Below are 22143 nucleotides of genomic sequence, written 5' to 3' on the forward strand. Positions count from 1 at the left end.
TTGGAAAATTATTTTATATACAATAAAAACTTATTGAACCTAAAAACAGACGGACATTCCCCATGCGTCCGGCAGATCAGATCGGATGACAGTCGGATGGAAATGGACAGGCAGTCCGTTTCCATACGACCGCCCCATAGAGAAGAGCGGGCTGTGTCCCTGTCTGCTCTGCACAGTGGAGCGAACACGGACCTGTCATCCGTCTGCTCAGTGGGGACCAGCAGAAAGATGTCTTGCTAAGCAGCTGGATCCGCTTGGAGGAGTCCATCCTGTCTGCAAGGGGTCTTAATGTATTCCCTGCATTAAGGTAAAAAAACTGTCCCAGTAGTAGTATGCCCCCCCACCTCTTATATATTTAACTAAGTCCTATCTCGATCCAGGACTTTGCCCCTCCGCAGCCGAGCTCTCCCTTCTTCCCCCCCTCACAGGACACAGAGGTAGCAGAGGGAGCCAATGGCTCCTGCTGCTTACAATCAAGTCCTGTGAGGAGGGAGCAGGGGGCGGGGCTGAGCCACAATGTGTATGTCTAAGGACGCACACAGCAAAGCTCAGGAGCATGCCCATATTACTCCCTCCATAGCACACAGCTTGCTTTGGGGTTACACACAGAAGAGTAGGAACTGAGAGTGCTATTGAAATAATACCCCTAATGTTTTCAATATGTGAGTAATGTTGGTTTCTATTTGTTATCTTTCGCTGGGTGAATGTAACATTCTTAACATTTGATCCTAAAAGAAAGTAACCTAAAGAGCTAAAGAGTTAACGAGCATTCAACCAATAGAAAAAATAGCAATAATACTATAAGCAAAGAACATATGACCAGAAGAAGAGGGAGAACTCTGCATTAAAATTTATGGAGATTTCTGTGCGAACGGCGGATTGAATTGGTGTTCAGCCCATTATTTTTAAAAGGGATTCCAGAGTCATACATAGTACAAACATTATGGATATTATATGTGAATTTTGCACAAATGCTGAGACATTTGCAAAGCATTTTTTTTATACATAAACTCCTAACTCTTTCAGTTAAGCACCATTTACTATACTAAAGCCTGCTTATGAAATCAATATAAAATTAACAATATGTGTATATATCTTATGTGTTCATGCATGTTTTAAAACAATTAAACAAATTCTGCACACTGTATGCAAATGCAGCCAACATTGGTGGCCATTAAATTTCAATGCCCATACATGCCAATTATTAGGTAAAACCAGTTTTTGTTTAAGACCTTTTGCATTTGCCAATAATTTAGAGTTGCAGAACTTCAACTACAACTTCCAAGACTGACAAATAGGTTGATTTACTAAAACTGGAGAGTGCAAAATCTGGTGCAGCTGTGCATTGTGGCCAATCAGCTTCTAACATCAGCTTGTTCAATTAAGCTTTGACAAAAAACCTAGAAGCTGATTGGTTTCTCTGCAGAGCTGCACCAGATTTTGCACTCTAGTTTTAGTAAATCAACCTCTATATTTACTCAAGAGTCAGGATAAGTGAACACACACACACAGGGGTTGATTAACTAAAACTGGAGAGTGCAAAATCTGGTGCAGCTGTGAATGGTAGCCAATCAGCTTCTAACTTCAGCTTGTTCAGTTAAGCTTTGACACAAAATCTGGAAGCTGATTGGTTTCTATGCAGAGCAGCACCAAATTTTACACTCTCTGGTTTTAGTAAATCTACCCCAAAGACTGGATTTGTTCATATATAGTCTTCATACAACTTGTTCTTTTGTCTGCAAAGTCTACAAGTTTGGATTACATGAAAATATCCTAATCAGTGAGACTTAACTATTCCCCTGTATGGCTGAATTAGGAAAAGACTGTAGGGCCAGTTGGCCAGATACTTATATATATGGTCACCTCTGCAGCATGGTAGTCTAATCTTTCCATAGATGGAAAATGGAAGTTAGCAGAGAATATTTAAGGAGTCTTATGTGCATAGGAGATGATACCTGATAGCAAAGTAAAAGTGACTGAGTATATCCCACAGTCCTTCTGCTTCTCCCCACTTTCTGAATATGTAATATCCACTTGAAACTTCACTGGCTTCTGGAAGACAGATGGACCTCCTGTGGATTTGTACTCTGCTCTAAAACTTGTTTGTGAGATCACACTGTGACTGAGGCTTGGGATCTGTGGGGAAGAAATAACACAAAAATGTAGACAATTGCACCTCTGCCAGTTAGTAGCGGTTGGGTTTAATGTCCTAATTGACATCTTAGAATTATAGCATCTAAGGTCAAATTTAAATTCATGCTGCTCTAGACATCAACCTTATGTAAGTATCCTGAATAATAAAATAATAAAGTGCTATCAAAAGTACTGTTGTATATGCATTCCACCAACCAAGTGCCTGCCAAAAAAAAATCAGAATGTTGCATGCTCACTATACTACAAGGAATGTTATTACTCTTCTCCATAGCCCTTGTACCCTCAAACTGTTCACTACTGCTAGTTAATTTTCCTAAAAGTCTCTAAGGAAATGTGCATTCAACTTGAACAAATGTTGCTTTGGTGCTGCTATATTTTATGCTGCTATCCAAGGCATTGACCTATAAATCTGTATATTCAATATAGCTTGACAGTCATTTTGGTAAAGTAGGTTTGAATTAGGGGGCTGGCAATCTTACCGAGAGAAATGCTTGTACTATGTCAGCTTTAATTGAACTTAAAGGCTTGTCTTTAATGACCACGAAGATCTGATCCTCCTTTTCCAGAGTCAGGAAGTTACCAAACCATGACTTCTTGGCAAGTCTAGGGAGAAAACACACACCACGATTAAAAAAAAAAAAAAAAAACATGACTTTTTGGCAAGTCTGTGGAAAAAAACAGATACCGAAATGAATAAAAAACTATGCCAAATAAAGAGAAATCAAAACCCAGGTGAAAAAAAAGCCAAGATGGAATTTAGCTGGGTACAGTATATAAAGAATATTAATATATCTGCTTTATACCAACCAATATTTAATATTCTTAGTCTGTCAGATGGTTTTCTCCTCAAGCAGAACTGGTCTTTTTTATTATTGCTGTGAAGGGAAGTTTATTGCCTTGGTGCCTAAAAGGCTCAGTGTGATAGGAATCACAGGTTGGATCCTGACTATAGAGTTTTGCCCAGGCTGACTGTTAATTTTCTCTTAATTTAGGGCTGAAATAAAAGAAAAACCTGCACTTGAAAATGACAACAGGAAAGCGAATCTCATGCCTATTAAAAAATGTTGTTTGTGTGTACACTAGGACTTTGTCCCATTTTCCTATGTACTGTCTAAGGCTAGCTGTGAGATTGGACAGCTCACCCCCCCCCCCCCCCCCCCTCCTCCATGGATGTCCAAAAATGCAGCTAGCAAGGAGATGACTGTTTTCACAAACAGCACTTTTCTCCATCTCCAAGCACATGCCCACTACCAACACCCCCGCCCCACGCATCACATTTCTTGTGAAACACTAACAGTACTGTCTGTCAAATCAGCCATCTACTTGCTAGTTGCATTGTTGGATGGCCATGGAGGGAGGAAAAATGCCCCATGCAATTTCACAGCTAGCGTTAGACAGCACCTAGGAAGATGGAACAAAGTGCTAAATGTCCCGTACATTCTTTGTCCTGTGGGAAAGTGAGCCTTCTACTTTACCTGACTCTTACTTGAGACACATTGACAAGTAAGATTTATTTCTTTTGTGATTTAACTATTTCTGTCCCTAGGAGCTGGCAATGGGCTTTTAAAAGTGATCTGAGCAGCTCTATAACCACCCAATCACTTTTACAGGGCGTGGAAGCACCCCCCATATCCCAAACCACCAATCCCAGGCTGTCTCAATCCACTGGGAGCCCAGGACTGGTACAGTGGGACCGATTGCAGACAGAAGTCAGGGAGGAATATCCATTCCTCCCTTTCCTCTGTGATGAATGAAGCCGAAAGTGACTACTATGTTTGTTTTGGTTCTTTACTGGCCTGTACCGACCAGACAGGCAGCTGATCAAACCGATCTTGGTTTGATCAGCTGCCTTGGAGGGCAGAAGAGAGATTACGGATCTAACAGACCCCAGATCTCTCAATAAAGTATACCTGTCACTACCCATGCTATCACAAGGGATGCTGGTCATCCCTTGTGATAGTAATACAGTAGTACCTTGGATTACGAGCATAATCAGTTTCAGAAGTATGCTTGTAATCCAAAGCACTCATATATCAAAGCAAGTTTCCCCATAGGAATCAATGGAAACTCAGATCATTCATTCCAGTGTCACTGCAAGTGTATGCAGTACCGCATGTGGGCAGTGTTGGGGGTGCCGGAGACACTCAGAAACACTCAGAGAGGCTCGGAGACACTCAGGAATGGAGTGTTTACGAGTGTCTCCGAGCAGCTCTGAGTGTCTCCGAGCGTGCACCTCTGGCGAAATGCAATACTGCACACCCCAGAGGCTTGAATCCTGCTCGTCTTGCGAGACAACGCTTGCAAACCGAGTCAGGATTTTTTTTTAAAAATAGCTCGTATTGTGAAATGCTCGTAAACCGCGTTACTCACAATCTGAGGTTTTACTGTAAAGTTACAAATTTAAAAAATGTAAAGAAACAGTGTAAAATAAATAAATAAATTGAATTGAAATAAAATAAAATGAAAAAAAAAAATATTAACAATGCTCCTGTACCCCCATGCTCATGCACAAAAATATACATAGGTTCCGCACACATAAACAGTGATTGCTCCACACATATGAGGTATCACCATGAATGTCAGAGTGGGAGCAATAATTCTAATTCTCATGCTTAACTCTAAACGGGCAAACTGTAAAGGCTTTTAAAGCATCACCTATGAAGATTTTTGGGTGCCATCATTTTTCACCATTTCAAAGGCGTGTGAAATTTAAAATCTTGACATATTTGGTAGCTATTTACTCAGCACAACATCATCGATTATAAAATGTTACCAAAAATTGGGTATTGTGTTTTTGTGTGCTAAAATGCATTTAAAGCGTTTGTTACCCTAAAAAAAAAAAAGTATCCTGTTCCTTTAAAGCATGAATTGTGAAAGCATGAACAGTGCTTGAGCTGTGTAATTTGGCCCTTTGTATCATCTAAAATACCTCCCTGGTGCTGCCCTCCCCCCTGTAAACTGACCACGGTTTATCATGGCTGCTCAGCCCCTGAAACCGTGGTAAGTTTACGTGCCTCCGTCATCCCGCTGTCTCTCCTCTGTCCCCCCCTCCTCCCTGCCTGTCAGCTTGTGTCAGTGCCCGCCCCTCCCCTCCTGCTGCTAAAATAACTTAATAAAGTAATTTTCAGGCAGGCCCCAGTGTTCGATAATGCTATGTGCCCAGTGTGTGTGCTTTATTAAAAAAATGCCGTTCTATACCTCATTTCAGAATGCTGCTCAGCGCTCATGTGACCGCCCGCCATTCTCCTCCTCTCTTCCCGACTTACGTCAGCGGGGGATTCCCTGCCCCTCCCGCTGTAGCTGTCAGATCAGGAGAGAAACTGGCGGGCGGTCACGTGAGCGCCGAGCAGCGCTCTAATGTAAGGTATAGAATGGCATTTTTTTAAAGTACATACACTGGGCACATAGCATTATCAAACATTAGGGATTGCCTGAAAATTACAAAGTGGGTTTACAACCACTTTAAGTGTATTTGTTCCTGAGAATTTGCATTTGAAAAACAGCTGCGTATACAGTGGGGACGGAAAGTATTCAGACCCCCTTACATTTTTCACTCTTTGTTATATTGCAGCCATTTGCTCAAATAATTTAAGTTCATTTTTTTCCTCATCAATGTACACACAGCACCCCATATTGACAGAAAAACACAGAATTGTTGACATTTTTGCAGATTTATTAAAAAAGAAAAACTGAAATATCACATGATCCTAAGTATTCAGACCCTTTGCTCAGTATTTAGTAGAAGCACCCTTTTGATCTAATACAGCCATGAGTCTTTTTGGGAAAGATGCAACAAGTTTTTCACACCTGGATTTGGGTATCCTCTTCCATTCCTCCTTGCAGATCCTCTCCAGTTCTGTCAGGTTGGATGGTAAACGTTGGTGGACAGCCATTTTTAGGTCTCTCCAGAGATGCTCAATTGGGTTTAAGTCAGGGCTCTGGCTGGGCCATTCAAGAACAGTTACGGAGTTGTTGTGAAGCCACTTCTTTGCTATTTTAGCTGTGTGCTTAGGGTCATTGTCTTGTTGGAAGGTAAACCTTCAGCCCTGTCTGAGGTCCTGAGCACTCTGGAGAAGGTTTTCGTCCAGGATATCCCTGTACTTTGCCGCATTCATCTTTCCCTCGATTGCAACCAGCCGTCCTGTCCCTGCAGCTGAAAAACACCCCCACAGCATGATGCTGCCACCACCATGCTTCACTGTTGGGACTGTATTAGACAGGTGATGAGCAGTGCCTGGTTTTCTCCACACATACTGCTTAGAATTAAGGCCAAAAAGTTCTATCTTGGTCTCATCAGACCAGAGAATCTTATTTCTCACCATCTTGGAGTCCTTCAGGTGTTTTTTTTAGCAAACTCCATGCGGGCTTTCATGTGTCTTGCACTGAGGAGAGGCTTCCGTCGGGCCACTCTGCCATAAAGCCACGACTGGTGGAGGGCTGCAGTGATGGTTGACTTTCTACAACTTTCTCCCATCTCCCGACTGCATCTCTGGAGCTCAGCCACAGTGATCTTTGGGTTCTTATTTACCTCTCTCACCAAGGCTCTTCTCCCCCGATAGCTCAGTTTGGCCGGACAGCCAGCTCTAGGAAGGGTTCAGGTCATCCCAAACGTCTTCCATTTAAGGTTTATGGAGGCCACTGTGCTTTTAGGAACCTTAAAGTGGATGTAAACCCGAATTTTTATATATATATATATATATATATATATATATATATATATATCATACTGTAGAGTATAAGATTTCCTATCATTTGAGCCCAGTCTTGCCACACAGAGTTAATCCATCTCTGAGCAATCCTCTTTTATTGTTCAGTGAGAAAAATCTTGACAAACTGAGAAAAACTTTGTCAAATACTCCCCCTTGCTGTGAGTGACAGCCTAAGACACAGGCATTATTTTTTAATTCCCTCCCCCACTCCTTTCTTCAGTAGCTCTGCAAGGATTGGCTGTTCCACACCTCAGCATGATTTGGCATCCTGAAGTCATGTGGTTACTTTCCTGTCTTTTCACTGGATGTTAGAGATCATAGCAGAAGTTCAGCAGAAGTTCAGTGTTAGAAATAAACAGGAGAAAATGCATATTGACAAGGGGAGTGTAGAGGTGGGCGGGGAGTCTACTGACATCACGACTCCATCCATCGAGCTCCAGACAACAGACCCACCCACAGAATCTGCAGTTTTTCGGGTCTCATAACAGACAGAGGGGAGACATTTGACAGGTAAGGATACATGCAGGAGGCATGTATATCCTTATAGATAACCCCTATGGCAGTAGTTTAGAAAGGATGACATTGGGTTTACATCCACTTTAAGTGCAGCAGAATTTTTTTTGTAACCTTGGCCAGATCTGTGCCTTGCCACAATTCTGTCTCTGAGCTCTTCAGGCAGTTCTTTTGACCTCATGATTCTCATTTGCTCTGACATGCACTGTGAGCTGTAAGGTCTTATATATACAGGTGTGTGGCTTTCCTAATCAAGTCCAATCAGTATAATCAAACACAGCTGGACTCAAATGAAGGTATAGAACCATCTCAAGGATGATCAGAAGAAATGGACAGCACCAGAGTTAAATATATGAGTGTCACAGCAAAGGGTCTGAATACTTAGGACCATGTGATATATCAGTTTTTCTTTTCTAATAAATCTGCAAAAATGTCAACAATTCTGTGTTTTTCTATCAATATGGGGTGCTGTGTGTACATTAATGAGGAAAAAAATGATCTTAAATGATTTTAGCAAATGGCTACAATATAACAAAGATAACAATATAACAAAGAGCCTCTGCTTTTAGAAAATATATAATGTTTGAGGGTTCTAGGAACTTTTCTAGCAAAAACAATGCTGAATTTACCATGTATGTGAAAAATGTCAGAATTGTCCCAGACTGGAAGTGAATAAACAGAGATGAGGGGTTAATGCCCAATTTCACCATTTAATTTACAATTGTGTAAGATACACTAAAGTGGAAACCAGTAATAGAATAGGGTATTTAATAGTATTTATGGGTGCAGTGAACAATACTTACTCTGGTGATGACTCCGGTGTCAAGTTGGTCATTTCATCAGCCGTGGGAACTGAACACATATCAATAGATTATTATTAATAATAGATATTATAATCTAAGACCTACTATGTCTCTAATTTTTCTCTCATTACTCTTGTACAGACAAATCACAAACTAAATTCTGTCTCAATGACAAATGGGTGCCATAATGGCACAATGGTCATTATATTTTCATATTTTACTTCAGACCAGCAATTTGAGAACAATGGCATAACAACAATTGTTATAAAGGTTGTAAACAAAGCACTGTTTGCCCAAACAATAAAATTCTTAGCTAGAGTAAATAGCCGCCAACCCGCACCCAATTTATTCTGATATTCTAATAACTCTTTCTTACCTTGCAGCTTGCGACGGTGGAATCTTGGTGACCCCAGGAAATTATTCTTGATAGAGTTCAGTCTTGTTCTCCAGGGCATTCCACCAATGCTTGGGCTGGATGGTGGGGTTGGTGAAGGGGTGCCTGCTGGACTTTCCTTAGGCGTGTGCACAGGCGTTCCCTTGGGAGTAGGGAGGGGGCTGCCACGGGGTGACGGATGAGGGGTAACCTGTATAAGGGGTACAGATTTGGGGGCCAGATCAGATGCGGGCAGTTTGTTTGCGGTTCGGCAAGCATTGTGCCCAGCAGGAGAATTAGGAGTCCGCGGGGGGACAGTTGGGGAGTTTGAGGCAGGAAGTGGGTTGGACCGGGTGGTCTGAAGTGGTTTCTCTGAAGACCTGGGCTTAGGAGGGAAGGTATGGGTTTTGGGATGAGCAAGAGGGCAATCATTATGCCCTGAAGAATCGGAGGTCTTTGTGGGATGAGGAGAAGATGGTGGGGTAGGGGCCTGGGGGAGGGCAAAAAACCTCCTTATTGGCTGTGAGTGAAAAAGCAGTAAGGAAAGCAAGAGAAACGGGCAAATAGAAAGATAGAGGATAAAGTGGGATACCAGAGAACCCAACAAAGAATAATACAGCAATAATAGAGGGAAGAGTAAGTCAAGTGGATATTGAAAAGCACACAAATAACATTACAGGTTGATGAAATGAGATAGGGGGGTAGAAAAACACACAAAGCAAGGTGAGGGATGATTCAATAGGAAATGTAAATTGCCAGAGAGTAATGCCGGAGTATGAATGCCATTTGAAAGGAAGCATGATTCCAGCAGTATATATATGCAGAAGAAAAGGTAACACATGCACACAGATTGAAAGATTGCAGATCAAACACACATGAAAATAAGAGCCAAGCAGCCATGGGCGGAGGAAGGTATCGGCGTGGTCAATTATGGGTGCGTAGGGTCAGATGGAAGGAAAGATAGCAGCCAACAATGTGGACCAAAGAATGAAAAAAAGAAAAAAAAGACATGCATGTTAGAAGCAAATCCCAAAGAGCAGCCAGAGCCAGAGAGCAGTTCAGTAGCAACATAAAACGCTAAGCCTTTTAGCACAATTGTTATAGCATCACCAGAGAAAATGGGTTATATCAGCAAACCTCACTCCCTTTCTTGGTCCTTGATGTTACAGTGTCCACACAAGAAAATAATTTAAGCTATTTTTTCACTATTAGAACCAGCTATTTCTTATAGGCAGAGTATCACTCAGAGGTGATGGGCTCAGTGTTGGGTGGACACTGGTGCTTCAAGTGTCCAACTTAGTTCTTTCATCTCTTGGACATTGGACCACAAGATCTACTTAGTGGAGTTTCTAGTCACCTAGCATATTTGTGGACATCCATTTCTGATCCTCTTCTTTTTATATTTAAAACCTCCTAACAGCCGGGGTCCCCTCGAAATACAAGTAGCAGGTAGATGATCTAACCCACCAGCATCCACAAAAAAAACAACAACTTGGAAGCTAAACTGGCTCAACCTAAAAGAAACCTGTAATAGAAACATAGAGGCTTACTTCATGCTGAAGTAACTACTCAACAAAATATGTTCTCATCATTACGGGATTAACATAGGTGTCATGCCAGTGCAGCTACGGGAGGAAACTATATATCATGGTTCCATATATAAAAGGCAAGCACACCTGATGGAAATAGTTGACTTTTTAAACATAATTGAATAGGCAAACACTATATCTTGTTTTAAATAGTGCCTACAGATAAAGGTGACAAATGACACATAAACTTTATACGGTATAATAATTTTCATGATCTGAATGAGAAAAAATTCAGGTTTGTCATATAGAATGTAAGTACACCCCTACATTTACCGTTACTTCAAATCCATAAAATTATAATCCAGTGTTACAGTTTAGGTGCCAATGATTGGAACCTCTTTAAAGATGAATTCCAGGAATTCAGCCAGTTAAAAGCAAAGGCACTCTATGAGTTAAATCCAACTAGATGCATGACATCTCCTGGACTGGACTTATCTGGGATCTGAGAGGAGAGAAGCAACTCAAGAGTGCCTTCACTTTTTACAAAGGTGCTAATCTCCTGGAATTTAACTTTAAGCAGCATGCAGGTGGAACCGTATTAAAACGTAGACATCTGGGGTTGATGTTGTCTTTGCTGTTGACATATGTGGTGTCATTATGCCAAGATCAATAGAGCTCTCCAAGGCCCTCTGAAAGAAGGTTGTGGATGCCTATGATTCTGGCATAGGATTTAAATAGCATGCCAAACAATTTTATATCAATAATTTCAGTGAAATAAAAATAATCTGCTAGTGGAGTAGATTTCAAACAACTGCTAGATCTATCCAGGACTGACCAGCCCAATAAATCCAACCCAAGAAATTATCGTTTTGTGCTACAAGAAAATGTGGCAGTCCAGTAACTCTTGAAACAGTTGGGGAGAAAATATTTGCATCTACAATCAGAAAGATGTGTGCTAAGACAGAGCCTTCCCTGTCCATAAAGAACACTGGAGCAAGACCAGGTCTTCGGGAATAATGTGCTTAAGACTATTTAATCAGAGTTCTTTGGTCATGGTAAAAGTAGATATGTTTGCAGCAAACCAAAGACAGTGGGGTTGATTTACTAAAACTGGAGAGTGCAAAATTTGGTGCAGCTCTGCATAGAATGGGCTCTGCATGGAAAACAGTCAGCTTCCAGTTTTTTTGTTTTTTATGTCAAAGCTTAATTGAATAAGCTGAAGTTAGAAGCTGATTGGCTACCATTAATAGTTGCACCAGATTTCACACTCTGGTTTTAGTAAATCAACCCCAGTATTTCAGGAAAAGAACATCATAACAACTGTGAAGCATGGTGGTGAAAACATTAAAGTGGTTCTAAAGGCTGAAGGCTTTTTACCTTCATGCATTCAATGCATGAAGGTAAAAAAACTTCTGTGTGCAGCGCCCCCCTTCCAGCAGCCCCAATCCATACCTGAGTTCCCTGCAATCCAACAATGTTCATGATAGCCTCGGCTGTCCTGGGACTCTCCCTCCCCATTGGCTGAGACGGCAGCAGGAGCCCATTTGCTCCCACTGCTGTCAATCACAACCAGTGAGCCAATGAGGAGAGAGTGGGGGGGGGGAGATTGAGCCACAGCTTTATGAGTCCTATGGAAGCATAGAGCAGCAGCTTGGGAGTGAGCATGCAGCAGTGCCCCCAGGGCAAACGGCTTTCTCTGGGGGCACTGCTTGAGGTGAAGTAGCAAGGAGCACCAGCGGGGGGACTCGAAAAGAAGAGGATTGGAGCTGCTCTGTGCAAAACCACTGCACAGAGCAGGTAAATATAACATGTTTGTTATTTAAAAAAAAAAAACTTTACTACCACTTTAAGATTTTTGGGATTGCTTTGTTCTTTAGGGCTTGGGCAGCTTGCGGTCAACTAAACATTTTGCATCATATCAAAATGTGCTGATGAGAATGTGAGGCCATCTGTCCAATAGTTGAAGCTGAAGCAGAAAAATGATAGAGCACATTAACAAATCCACCAAGGAATGTCGCAAAAAGAAGAAAAAGAGTTATAGACTGCCATAGTCAATGCCCTGATTTGATTTCCATTGAAAGAAACTTACAAACGCCTTGCAACTAAATTTTTGCACGTGGCCAAAACTTTATGAGTTTTTATGAGTCCATTGAGTTTTTTTTTTCTTGTTTTCTTGTTTATCATAACTATCTGTAGGATCTAATGTATGCCTGTTCAAATATGTTGAAAAAGTCAACCATTTCCATTGGGTGTATTTCATTTTTTGCTGTAGTGAACATGTTAGAGGCACCTATGGCTCTCTATTTGCCCTCCTAAAAGCAGTCTAACTATTGAAACCCATGCTGTTCCAAATCAATAATTAACAATAGCTTTTACAGTAATGTAATAAATTTGCCAGCTAAAGCTACATTCATCGTATCCAATTAACAAAAAGCTCAGCTGCTCAGATTATTATCTATTTAGTCACACCAGTATGGAGTCCCCTTCTGCTACCGGCCCTCATATTAGCTGCATTTTGGTTTTTGGGTTTTAGTCACAGACCTAAAAACAAGCATGCAGCAAGTAAAGTCCCTCCCTATTACATTGCCTGCAAAAAGTATTGATACCCCTTGAAATTTTCCACATTTTGTCATGTTACAACCAAAAACGTAAATGTATTTTATTAGGATTTTATGTGATAGACCAACACAAAGTGGTACATAATTGTGAAGTGGAAGGAAAATGATAAATGGTTTTCAAAATTTTTTACAAATAAATATGTGAAAAGTGTGGCGTGCATTTGTATTCAGCCCCCCTGAGTCAATACTTTGTAGAACCTCCTTTTGCTGCAATTACAGCTGTAAGTCTTTTTGGGGATGTCTCTACCAGCTTTGCACATCCAGAGAGTGATATTTTTGTCCATTCTTCTTTGCAAAATAGCTTCAAGCTCTGTCAGATTGGATAGAGAGCATCTGTGAACAGCAATTTTCAAGTCTTGCCACAGATCCTTAATTGGATTTAGGTCTGGACTTTAACTGGGCCATTCTAACAAATTAATATGCTTTGGTCTAAACCATTCCATTGTAGCTCTGGCTGTATGTTTAGGGTCGTTGTCTTGCTGGAAGGTCAACCTCTGCCCCAGTCTCAAGTCTTTTGCAAACTCTAATGCCGCGTACACATGGTCGGACTTTACGGCAGACTTTGCCCGGCGGACTTTACGACGGACTTTACGACGGACTTTCTGAATGAACGGACTTGCCTACACACAATCCACCAAAGTCCGTTGAATTTGTACGTGATGACGTACGACCGGACTAAAACAAGGAAGTTCATAGCCAGTAGCCAATAGCTGCCCTAGCGTGGCTTTTTGTCCATCGAACTAGCATACAGACAAGCGGACTTTTCGACCGGACTCGATTTCAACGGATTGATTTAAAACATGTTTCAAATCTAAGTCCGTCCAACTTTTGAGAAAACAAAGTCCGCTGGAGCCCACACACGATCGAATTGTCTGACGAAATCCAGTCCGCCGGGCAAAGTCTGCCGTAAAGTCCACTCGTGTGTACGCGGCATAACAGGTGTTCTTTTAAGATTGCCCTGTATTTGGCTCCATCCATCTTCCCATCAACTCTGACCAGCTTCCCTGTCCCAGCTGAAGAAAAGCATCCCCACAACATGATGCTGCCACCACCATGTTTCACGGTGAGGATGGTGTGTTCAGGGTGACGTGCAGTGTTTGTTTTCTACCACACATAGCGTTTTGAGTTAAGGCCAAAAAGTTCAATTTTGGTCTCATCTGACCAGAGCACCTTCTTCCACATAGTTGCTGTGTCCCCCACATGGCTTCTTGTAAACTGCAAATGGGCTTTCTTTCAACAATTACTTTCTTCCTGCCACTCTTCCATAAAGGCCAGATTTGTGAAGTGCACGACTAATAATTGTCCTGTGGACAGATTCTCCCGCCTGAGCTGTGGATCTCTGCACCTCCAGAGTTACCATGGGCCTCTTGGCTGCTTCTCTGATTAATGCTCTCCCTGCCCAGCCTGTCAGTTTAGGTGGATGGCCATGTCTTGGTAGGTTTGCAGTTTTGCCATACGCTTTTCATTTTCCGATCATGGATCGAACAGTGCTCTGCGAGATGTTCAAAGCTTGGAATATTTTTTTATAACCTAACCCTGCTTTAAACTTCTCTACAACTTTATCTCTGACCTGTCTGGTGTGTTCCTTGGCCTCTATGATGCTGTTTGTTCACTAGGGTTCTCTAACAAACCTCTGAGGGCATCACAGAACAGCTGTATTTATACTGAGATTAAATTACACACAGGTATGCTCTATTTACTAATTAGGTGAATTCTGAAGGCAATTGGTTCCACTAGATTTTAGTTAGGGGTATCAAAGTAAAGGGGCTGAATACAAATGCACGCCACACTTTTCAGATATTTACTTGTAAAAATTGTTGAAAACCATTTATCATTTTCCTTCCACTTCACAATTATGTGCCACTTTGTGTTGGTCTATCACAAAAAAATCCCAGTAAAATACATTTACGCTTTTGGTTGTAACATGACAAAATGTGGAAAATGTCAAGGGGTATGAATACTTATTCAAGGCACTGTATATACCTGCTCTGGGATAGTGACTCTGGAAACATTAGAGAATCAGAATGATAGTATAGGGTGCCTAGGATTTTGTAGATCAGCAATGGAAGCCCTTGAATGTCTCTTATGAGATTCCATCAGTAGGTGAATAGATATTTAAAGATAGGGTCATGGCTCCTAAAGTCTAAATAATAGATACACCTTAAGGCAAGTTTTGAAGTTTGTCATTTTTAGATAATTAAGAAGCAAGGTTTGCTGAGTGTATGCATTGATACATAAATAATGTCAAAATGTTGCATGTAGCTATATTAAAACACGCACTATAGGAAACCAGAAGCATGGATAATGGTATTACCCAGAATACATATTAGACTAAGCCGGCATTGCTGGATCATGTGAATCGTATATATAGATCAAGCATCAAGGATATCAGAAGTCACCCACAATTACACTGAGCAAAATTATAAACGCAACACTTTTGTGTTTGCCCCTATTTATCATGAGCTGAACTCAAAGATCTATCACTTTTTCTATGTACACAAAAGACCTATTTTTCTCAAATATTTTTCACAAATCTAAAGTCTAAATCTGTGTTAGTGAGCACTTCTCCTTTGCCGAGATAATCCATCCACCTCACAGGTGTGGCATATCCAGATGCTGATAAGACAACATGATTATTGCACAGGTGTGCCTTAGGCTGGCCACAATAAAAGGCCACTCTAAAATGTGCAGTTTTATTACACAGCACAATGCCACAGACGTTGCAAGTTTTGAGGGAGCGTGCAATTGGCATGCTGACTGCAGGAATGTCCACCAGAGCTGTTGCCCTTGAATTGAATGTTCATTTCTCTACCATAAACCGTCTCCAAAGGCGTTTCGGAGAATTTGGCAGTACATCCAACCGGCCTCACAACCGCAGACCACATGTAACCACACCAGCCCAGGACCTCCCTCCACATCCAGTATCTTCACCTCCAATATCCTCTGAGACCAGACTCCTGGACAGCTGCTGCAACAATCAGTTTGCATAACCAAAGAATTTCTGCACAAACTGTCAGAAACCGTCTCAGGGAAGCTCATCTGCATGCTTGACGTCCTCATAGGGGTCTCGACCTGACTGCAGTTCGTCATCCTAACTGACTTGAGTGGGCAAATGCTCACATTCGATGGTGTCTGGTACTTTGGAAAGGTGTTCACTTCACGGATAAATCCCGTTTTTCACTGTACAGGGCAGATGGCAGACAGCGTGTATGTTATTGTGTGGGTGAGCGGTTTGCTGGTGTCAAGGTTGTGGATCGATTGGCCCATGGTGGCGGTGGGGTTCTGGTATGGGCAGGCATATGTTATGGACAACGAACACAGGTGCATTTTATTGATGGCATTTTGAATGCACAGAGATATCGTGACGAGATCCTAAGGCCCATTATTGTGCCATTCATCCACGACCATCACCTCATGTTGCAGCAGGATAATGCACAGCCCCATGTTGCAAGGATCTGTACACAATTCCTGGAAGCTGAAAACATCTCAGTTCTTGCATGGCCAGCATACTCACCGGACATGTCACCAATTGAGCATGTTGGGATGCTCTGGATCGGCGTATACGACAGCGTGTTCCAGTTCCTGACAATATCCAGCAACTTCACACAGCCATTGAAGAGGAACAGACCAACATTCCACAGGCCACAATCAACAAACTGATCAACCCTATGTGAAGGAGATGTGCTGCACTGCGTGAGGCACACCTGTGCAATAATCATGCTGTCTAATCAGCATGTTGATATGCCACACCAGTGAGGTGGATGGATTATGTTGGCAAAGGAGAAGTGCTCACTAACACATATTTAGACAGATTTGTGAACAATATTTGAGAAAAATAGGTCTTTTGTGTACATAGAAAAGTCGTAGATATTTGAGTTCAGCTCATGATAAATAGGGGCAAACACAAAAAGTATTGCGTTTATAATTTTGCTCAGTGTATATAATATTTAAACTTAATAAAAATTATATTAATTTTAGTAATAACAATAATAACAATTTATTAATAATTTTATATAAAATCACAGGACAGGAAGAAAATGTACACAAATTGATGACCTCTGTTATCCTTATGGCCTTACAGAATGGGAGTCGTCATTTCTTATAATACACAAGTATCCTTTTCTTTTAACAGCTTGTTTGTTAGAAGAGTTCATCTAAATGAACTACTTTCATGGTACACTTCCACCCAAGAAAGAAATTCAGAATGGGCCTAACTGCATTAGAGGATTGTAGAGTTGTTGCCTGTAGCAGTGAAGGAGATCCTAATGGATTGCTATAGGCAGCACATATTCTTTAGTTATTTATGAGACCCTTGGCATAAGTGATGACATCACTGCTGATGGAGTACAGATGAATATAAAACATATAAAGTTTATATCACTTGTGTATTATAACACATTCTGAGTGCACTTTAAAGGGGACAGAATATTAATTAACATTTACACCCTATGCAAAACAACTGAGCAAACAACCAGACTAGATGGTCTTTCCTTTACACAAGCATTCTAATTCAATAAGGCCCCCGTGCACACTGGGCGTTAAGGCTAGGTTCATACCTTAGCGTTTTTACAGCCCGTGTCCAAATGAAGAGGCTGCCATGCCTGCATTTCCGCAATAAAAAGATGCATGCACCTTTTCAGAAATGCGGCCACAGGGAAATCGCATTGGTCTTTTTAACTATGCAATTTCCCACACCTGCAAATGCGCTGGGGGCTGAGATGTGTGGGGATGCCATTCAGAATGAATGTCAGCCCCGCGCGTCTCCAAAGAGCAACGTGTTTTTACTGCGGGTGTGAGAATCGCAGTGATTCCCTCACCCACAGCCACATGCATAGGTGTGAACCTTAAAAGGCACAGAGCACAGTCCAGCCCCACTGCTGGCAGCCTGTAAAACTCTATGAGAGCCTGAAAGCTGGACGGAGCAACTAATGCTACTAATGTTTAAGACAGTATACACCCAGGGATGAATGCTCGAAGTACAGACTGCTTGCTTAATGTTTACTATAATTAGCCCTGCTGCCAGATCTCATTATCAGTTGTAAACCAGATTAGAAGACTGTCTGCCCTAACAAAAGATTAAATATCTAGAAGCTGGGCTTCTCTGTTGTAGGTTTACCCTGTAATGTGGGATGGAGCTGGCATTTTAAATGGGGCATGACATTGGGGGTCAGTAAGCAGGGCTCCTGTTCTAGCCGCTCGGATTGGATGCACAGTGCTTGCATCATCGGGAGCCGCACCTACCAGCTTGCAATCAGCAGTAGTTAGCTGTGAGCATGAGCTGGTCATGGTTCTGGGGGCACCTATGGACTGTGCCCCACAATATGACAGCAACATATATTTGCGGCCCATCTGCCCTGCTGTTGCATATGTGTGCAATGTCGTTGTAAGGGGGTTAATGAGGGAAACTCATTGTGGTTCATTTACTAAAACCGGAGAGTGCAAAATCTGTATAGAAACCAATCAGCTGCCAGTATTTTTTTCAAAGCTTAATTGAACAAGCTGAAGTTAGAAGCTGCACAGCTGCACCAGATTTTGCACTCTCCAGTTTTAGTAAATCGACCTCAGTGTGTCCACACTCTTTGTCTGGGGACAGATTCACTTTGCACCTGTTCAGAGTAGCTTGCAGTCAGCCTAAAAACATCTAAAGCCTTGTACACACGATTGGATTTTCTGCATACAAAACCTCGGACTTTTGTCCGAAGGCATGTGCCTGGATTTTGTCTTGCATACAAACGGTACACAATTGTCGGCCAACAAACACGAACGTAGTGACATACTAGATGTACTACGAGCTGATAAAGAGGAAGTTCAATTGTCAGGCGCCACCCTTTGTGCTCCTTCTGCTAATTTCGTGTTAGTAGAAGTTTGGTGAGTGTTGATTCGTGCTTTTCATTTCGCGCTTTTCATTTCTCACTTTTCAGTTCATTTCTGAACGGACGTTCGTAAACCAGCCATGTTGCGGAACCGGAGGAGATAACGTGTTATTTATTATTGGCCTTGGAGTTATTGCTTTTACCCAAGTCCAGTCCAGGAACAGGAGGAGGAGGATTTCTTGGACCAAAAATTGGTTGCTTTATTAATCGTGACCAATTATGTCATATGCTTTTGCTGCGGGAGCTCCAGGAGAATAATCCAGATGTTTTTCGGAATTATCTCCGGATGACGGACCCCTGCATTCACCAACTCTTGGCATTGTTGACCCCCTATATTAAAGTGGTTGTAAACCCTCCCTCCTGACTTTTAACTATAGGTAAGCCTAGAATAAAGCTTACCTATAGGTAATGGAAATATTTCCTAAACGTGCGCCATTTAGGAGATATTTCACTTGTAGTGTGCCGATGATGTAATCGGCGCATGCACTGTGAAGAAACGGACCTCTGTGCCGTTACAGACGGCTCCCGCACGCATGCGTGGGAGTGACGTCACACGGCTCCGGCCAGTCACAGAGCCGGAGTCCGTGGCCCCCGGAAGGAAGAGGACGCAGCCTGCACAGGGGACAGCGATGGATTTGTTTGCAGGTAAGTGTCACATAATGGGATAGTATGCATCATTTATGCTTTTAATTTGCAGGCTTTGCAGGGAGCAAAAGAGGAAGTAAAACCCATCAGGGTTTACTTTCTCTTTAAGAAGCAGGACACATGCATGAGGCTTTTATTTTATTTTTTGGTTGAATAATGATTTGATTTGGTATATTTTCTATATTTTTGGATTCATAAAATGCACTTTTTGGTTAATTTCTATTGGCAGATAGCATGTCTAATTTTTATTTGTTTTCTTTTTTTAATGCACAATAAAACAATTGTGGAGAATAATACTTGGCTATGTGTTTTACTTCAAATGACAGTTTGGGAGTAGGCAGTTACATTTAAAAAAATACAATGTAAAATTAACAAGGGACACCAACATAGTTGTATCTTTGATCTTAAAAACTACGGGATAATGGCATTGTGGTAGCTTGCACCAAAAAAAAAAAAAAAAAAAATAACAAGCATAATAATATTATTCTTGATATCACTAGAAAAAAAAAGTCTTTGAAAATTTGTTTGCAATAACTCCATCAGTATCACCAGCAAAGCAGCTTCATCATTATCCCATTAAAGAAGAAGAGAATTGTGCGCTGCATTTCGAGATCTCATAATTTGCCGCGTTACGAATGTTAATTCTCCATTACGAACGCTAGTCTACAAGACCGACCGCATCCAGCTCGTCCTTGCTTCCGAGCATGCGTGTTTGTACTTTGGACTTTTGTCCGACGGACTTGTGTACACACGCTTGGAAAATCCAACAACAGACATTTGTCTGCGGAAAATTTTAAAGCCTGCCATTCAACATTTGTCCACGGAAAAATCCAACAAAAATTGTCCGATGGAGCTTACAAACGGTCGGATTTTCCACCAACAGCCTGTCATCTCACATTTCCCGTTGGAAAATCCGATTGTGTGTACGCGGCTTAACTGTAGAAAATATTTTTAAAATTATTTTTAGGCAGACTTAACAAACATGTTGTAGGGTTTTTTTTTTACTACAAAAAATGGAAATACAGTGCAGTAACCCATAACAACCAATACCAATTCCCTGCTGAAGATAGAATAATAGATGGATTTGGATTAGTCACTATGGATTATCGTTTTTAAAGCTGAATCTATGGCAATGATAAAAATAATCTGCTGAACCATGCTGAAAAAAATCTTAATTTGCCCATGGGTACCTTTGCCTGGTAACTCTAACAGCATATTTCATCCACAACCCTCCCAAAGTGACAATGGAAATTGTGATTTTTTTTTTCTTTTACCCTCTAAAAACATAGAGAAGGCAGAGACTTTTTGAAAAAAATAAATAAACAGCAGAAATCGAAAGCTAATGGGTATGAAATTTATGAATTATCTCTAATAATTCTGCAGGAGCTGGTAAGTCGCTTTGGGCAACCACTGCCCATTCTTTATTTCCAATTGCAATATATTAGAGTATTTCAGAATAACTCAAGACTTGTGCAGACATTGAGCTCAGTAAATACTAAATAATTTGACGATATAGAGAAAATCAAAGCCATTATAGCCGTCTCACTCTACAGATCCCCTTAGAAGTGCACTCAGAATGTTTATGGAATTGAATATATATTCACATTATCCAGCATCTGGCACTTCCTGCACCATGCATACTACCCACATACATACAAACCTAGGACACATACAGATGCAGCCTGATTTATTGAGCCAGTGAATGTCTATTGCATTCACAGAGAGCAGAAAGGATAGTAGAGGAAACCTGTAAAGGGAGATATCTCTAGGCCACCATCCTTCCAAAAAATGCTAGTTGCTTGGCTGACTCTGGCATTAGTATAGCCTGAACAAGGAGCAAGTGAAGTCAGAAAACCTGATCTACAAACTTTTTCTGGGTCAGTGACAGCCAGGAAACAAGCATTCTCTGAAGAAAAAAAAAAAAATAGAAATATTTCTCTCAGTAAAGGTTTCCTTTATCCAACTTACCAATCCTTAAATTTAGTGGCTGTGTTTGTTTTCTTTTTTTAGGATTTTTTTCCTTTATTTTAACCTAATGATCCTGCCACACTTTCTGCCCTAGGCTGAAGCAGTGTTTTCACACTAGGAAAAAGAAGTGTGTTAGGACTACAGAACATTACCCCCTCTTCTCCATAACAAAGGGGAAAGGTGTTCTGCAGTCCACACAATGAATTAGGAAGGGCTGATAACTTTTTTAGGATTTCGGTGCAGCACAGGCTGGATGTTATGAGTTCACTAGATTTCTGGCAGGATCAAGAATGCCTTCAATGTTATATTGAATAGACCGAAAAAAGAGGCAATTAACGGTTTGGCCAGTCATCGTCGAATCCCTAAGTTTTTGCGCACCTGAGAGGCATTTTTTTTTTCATTTTTCGGGTCATTTGTTATGATCGCAATTTGTAAATTCGAGAATTCGTAAATTCGAAAATAAGAAAGAAAATCCGAAAATTCGAAAAAGAAAAAAAAAATCTAAATAATAACTAACCAACTAATAATAACAAACTATTAAATTATAGGTATTGAAATTTCCTTTCAAATTTGGCTGTTAGTGAACGTAACGAATACAAATTTATCCGCATTATCTGAAATAATGCTGCATATAAACAAATGAAACAGCTCAAATTAATAATAAATAATAATAATAAAAAGTTTTTATTGTTATTATTAATGAGTTACATTCCAATCATTTAGATACGGCATTAGTTATTTTGGATAATTCCTAATTTCAGATAAATTCATATTTGTTACGTTCACTAACAGCCAAATTTGAAAGGAAATTCCAATACCTATAATTTAATAGTTAGTCATTATTTCAGATTTTCGAATTTACGCATTTTCAAATTTACGACATTTCGAATATTCGGAAAAATTTGTTAAACGGGTTTTCGTTAATTCGGAAATTAGTTAAAAAAACACATTCGGAACG

General features: G+C 40.9%; 1 protein-coding gene across 5 annotated transcripts in view; it reads right to left on the reverse strand.

The window, feature by feature from the left end:
- The window catches only part of BRSK2 (BR serine/threonine kinase 2), a 300811-nt gene that overhangs the window by 52907 nt on the left and 225761 nt on the right, over positions 1-22143 (reverse strand). For 3 of the 5 annotated variants that reach the window (XM_073604731.1, XM_073604733.1, XM_073604732.1), the window contains exons 14-17: positions 8556-8763; positions 8180-8228; positions 2634-2757; positions 1956-2136 (exon numbers count right to left, since the gene is read on the reverse strand). In XM_073604731.1, the coding sequence (XP_073460832.1) occupies positions 1956-2136; positions 2634-2757; positions 8180-8228; positions 8556-8763 (562 nt within the window). Of the gene's footprint in view, positions 1-1955; positions 2137-2633; positions 2758-8179; positions 8229-8555; positions 9073-22143 lie in introns of all 5 variants that reach the window. The other 2 variants (XM_073604730.1, XM_073604729.1) reach the window with 1 other exon arrangement.

The sequence above is a fragment of the Aquarana catesbeiana genome, linkage group LG11, assembly GCF_042186555.1.
Source record: "Aquarana catesbeiana isolate 2022-GZ linkage group LG11, ASM4218655v1, whole genome shotgun sequence".
Taxonomy (NCBI): Eukaryota; Metazoa; Chordata; class Amphibia; order Anura; family Ranidae; genus Aquarana; species Aquarana catesbeiana.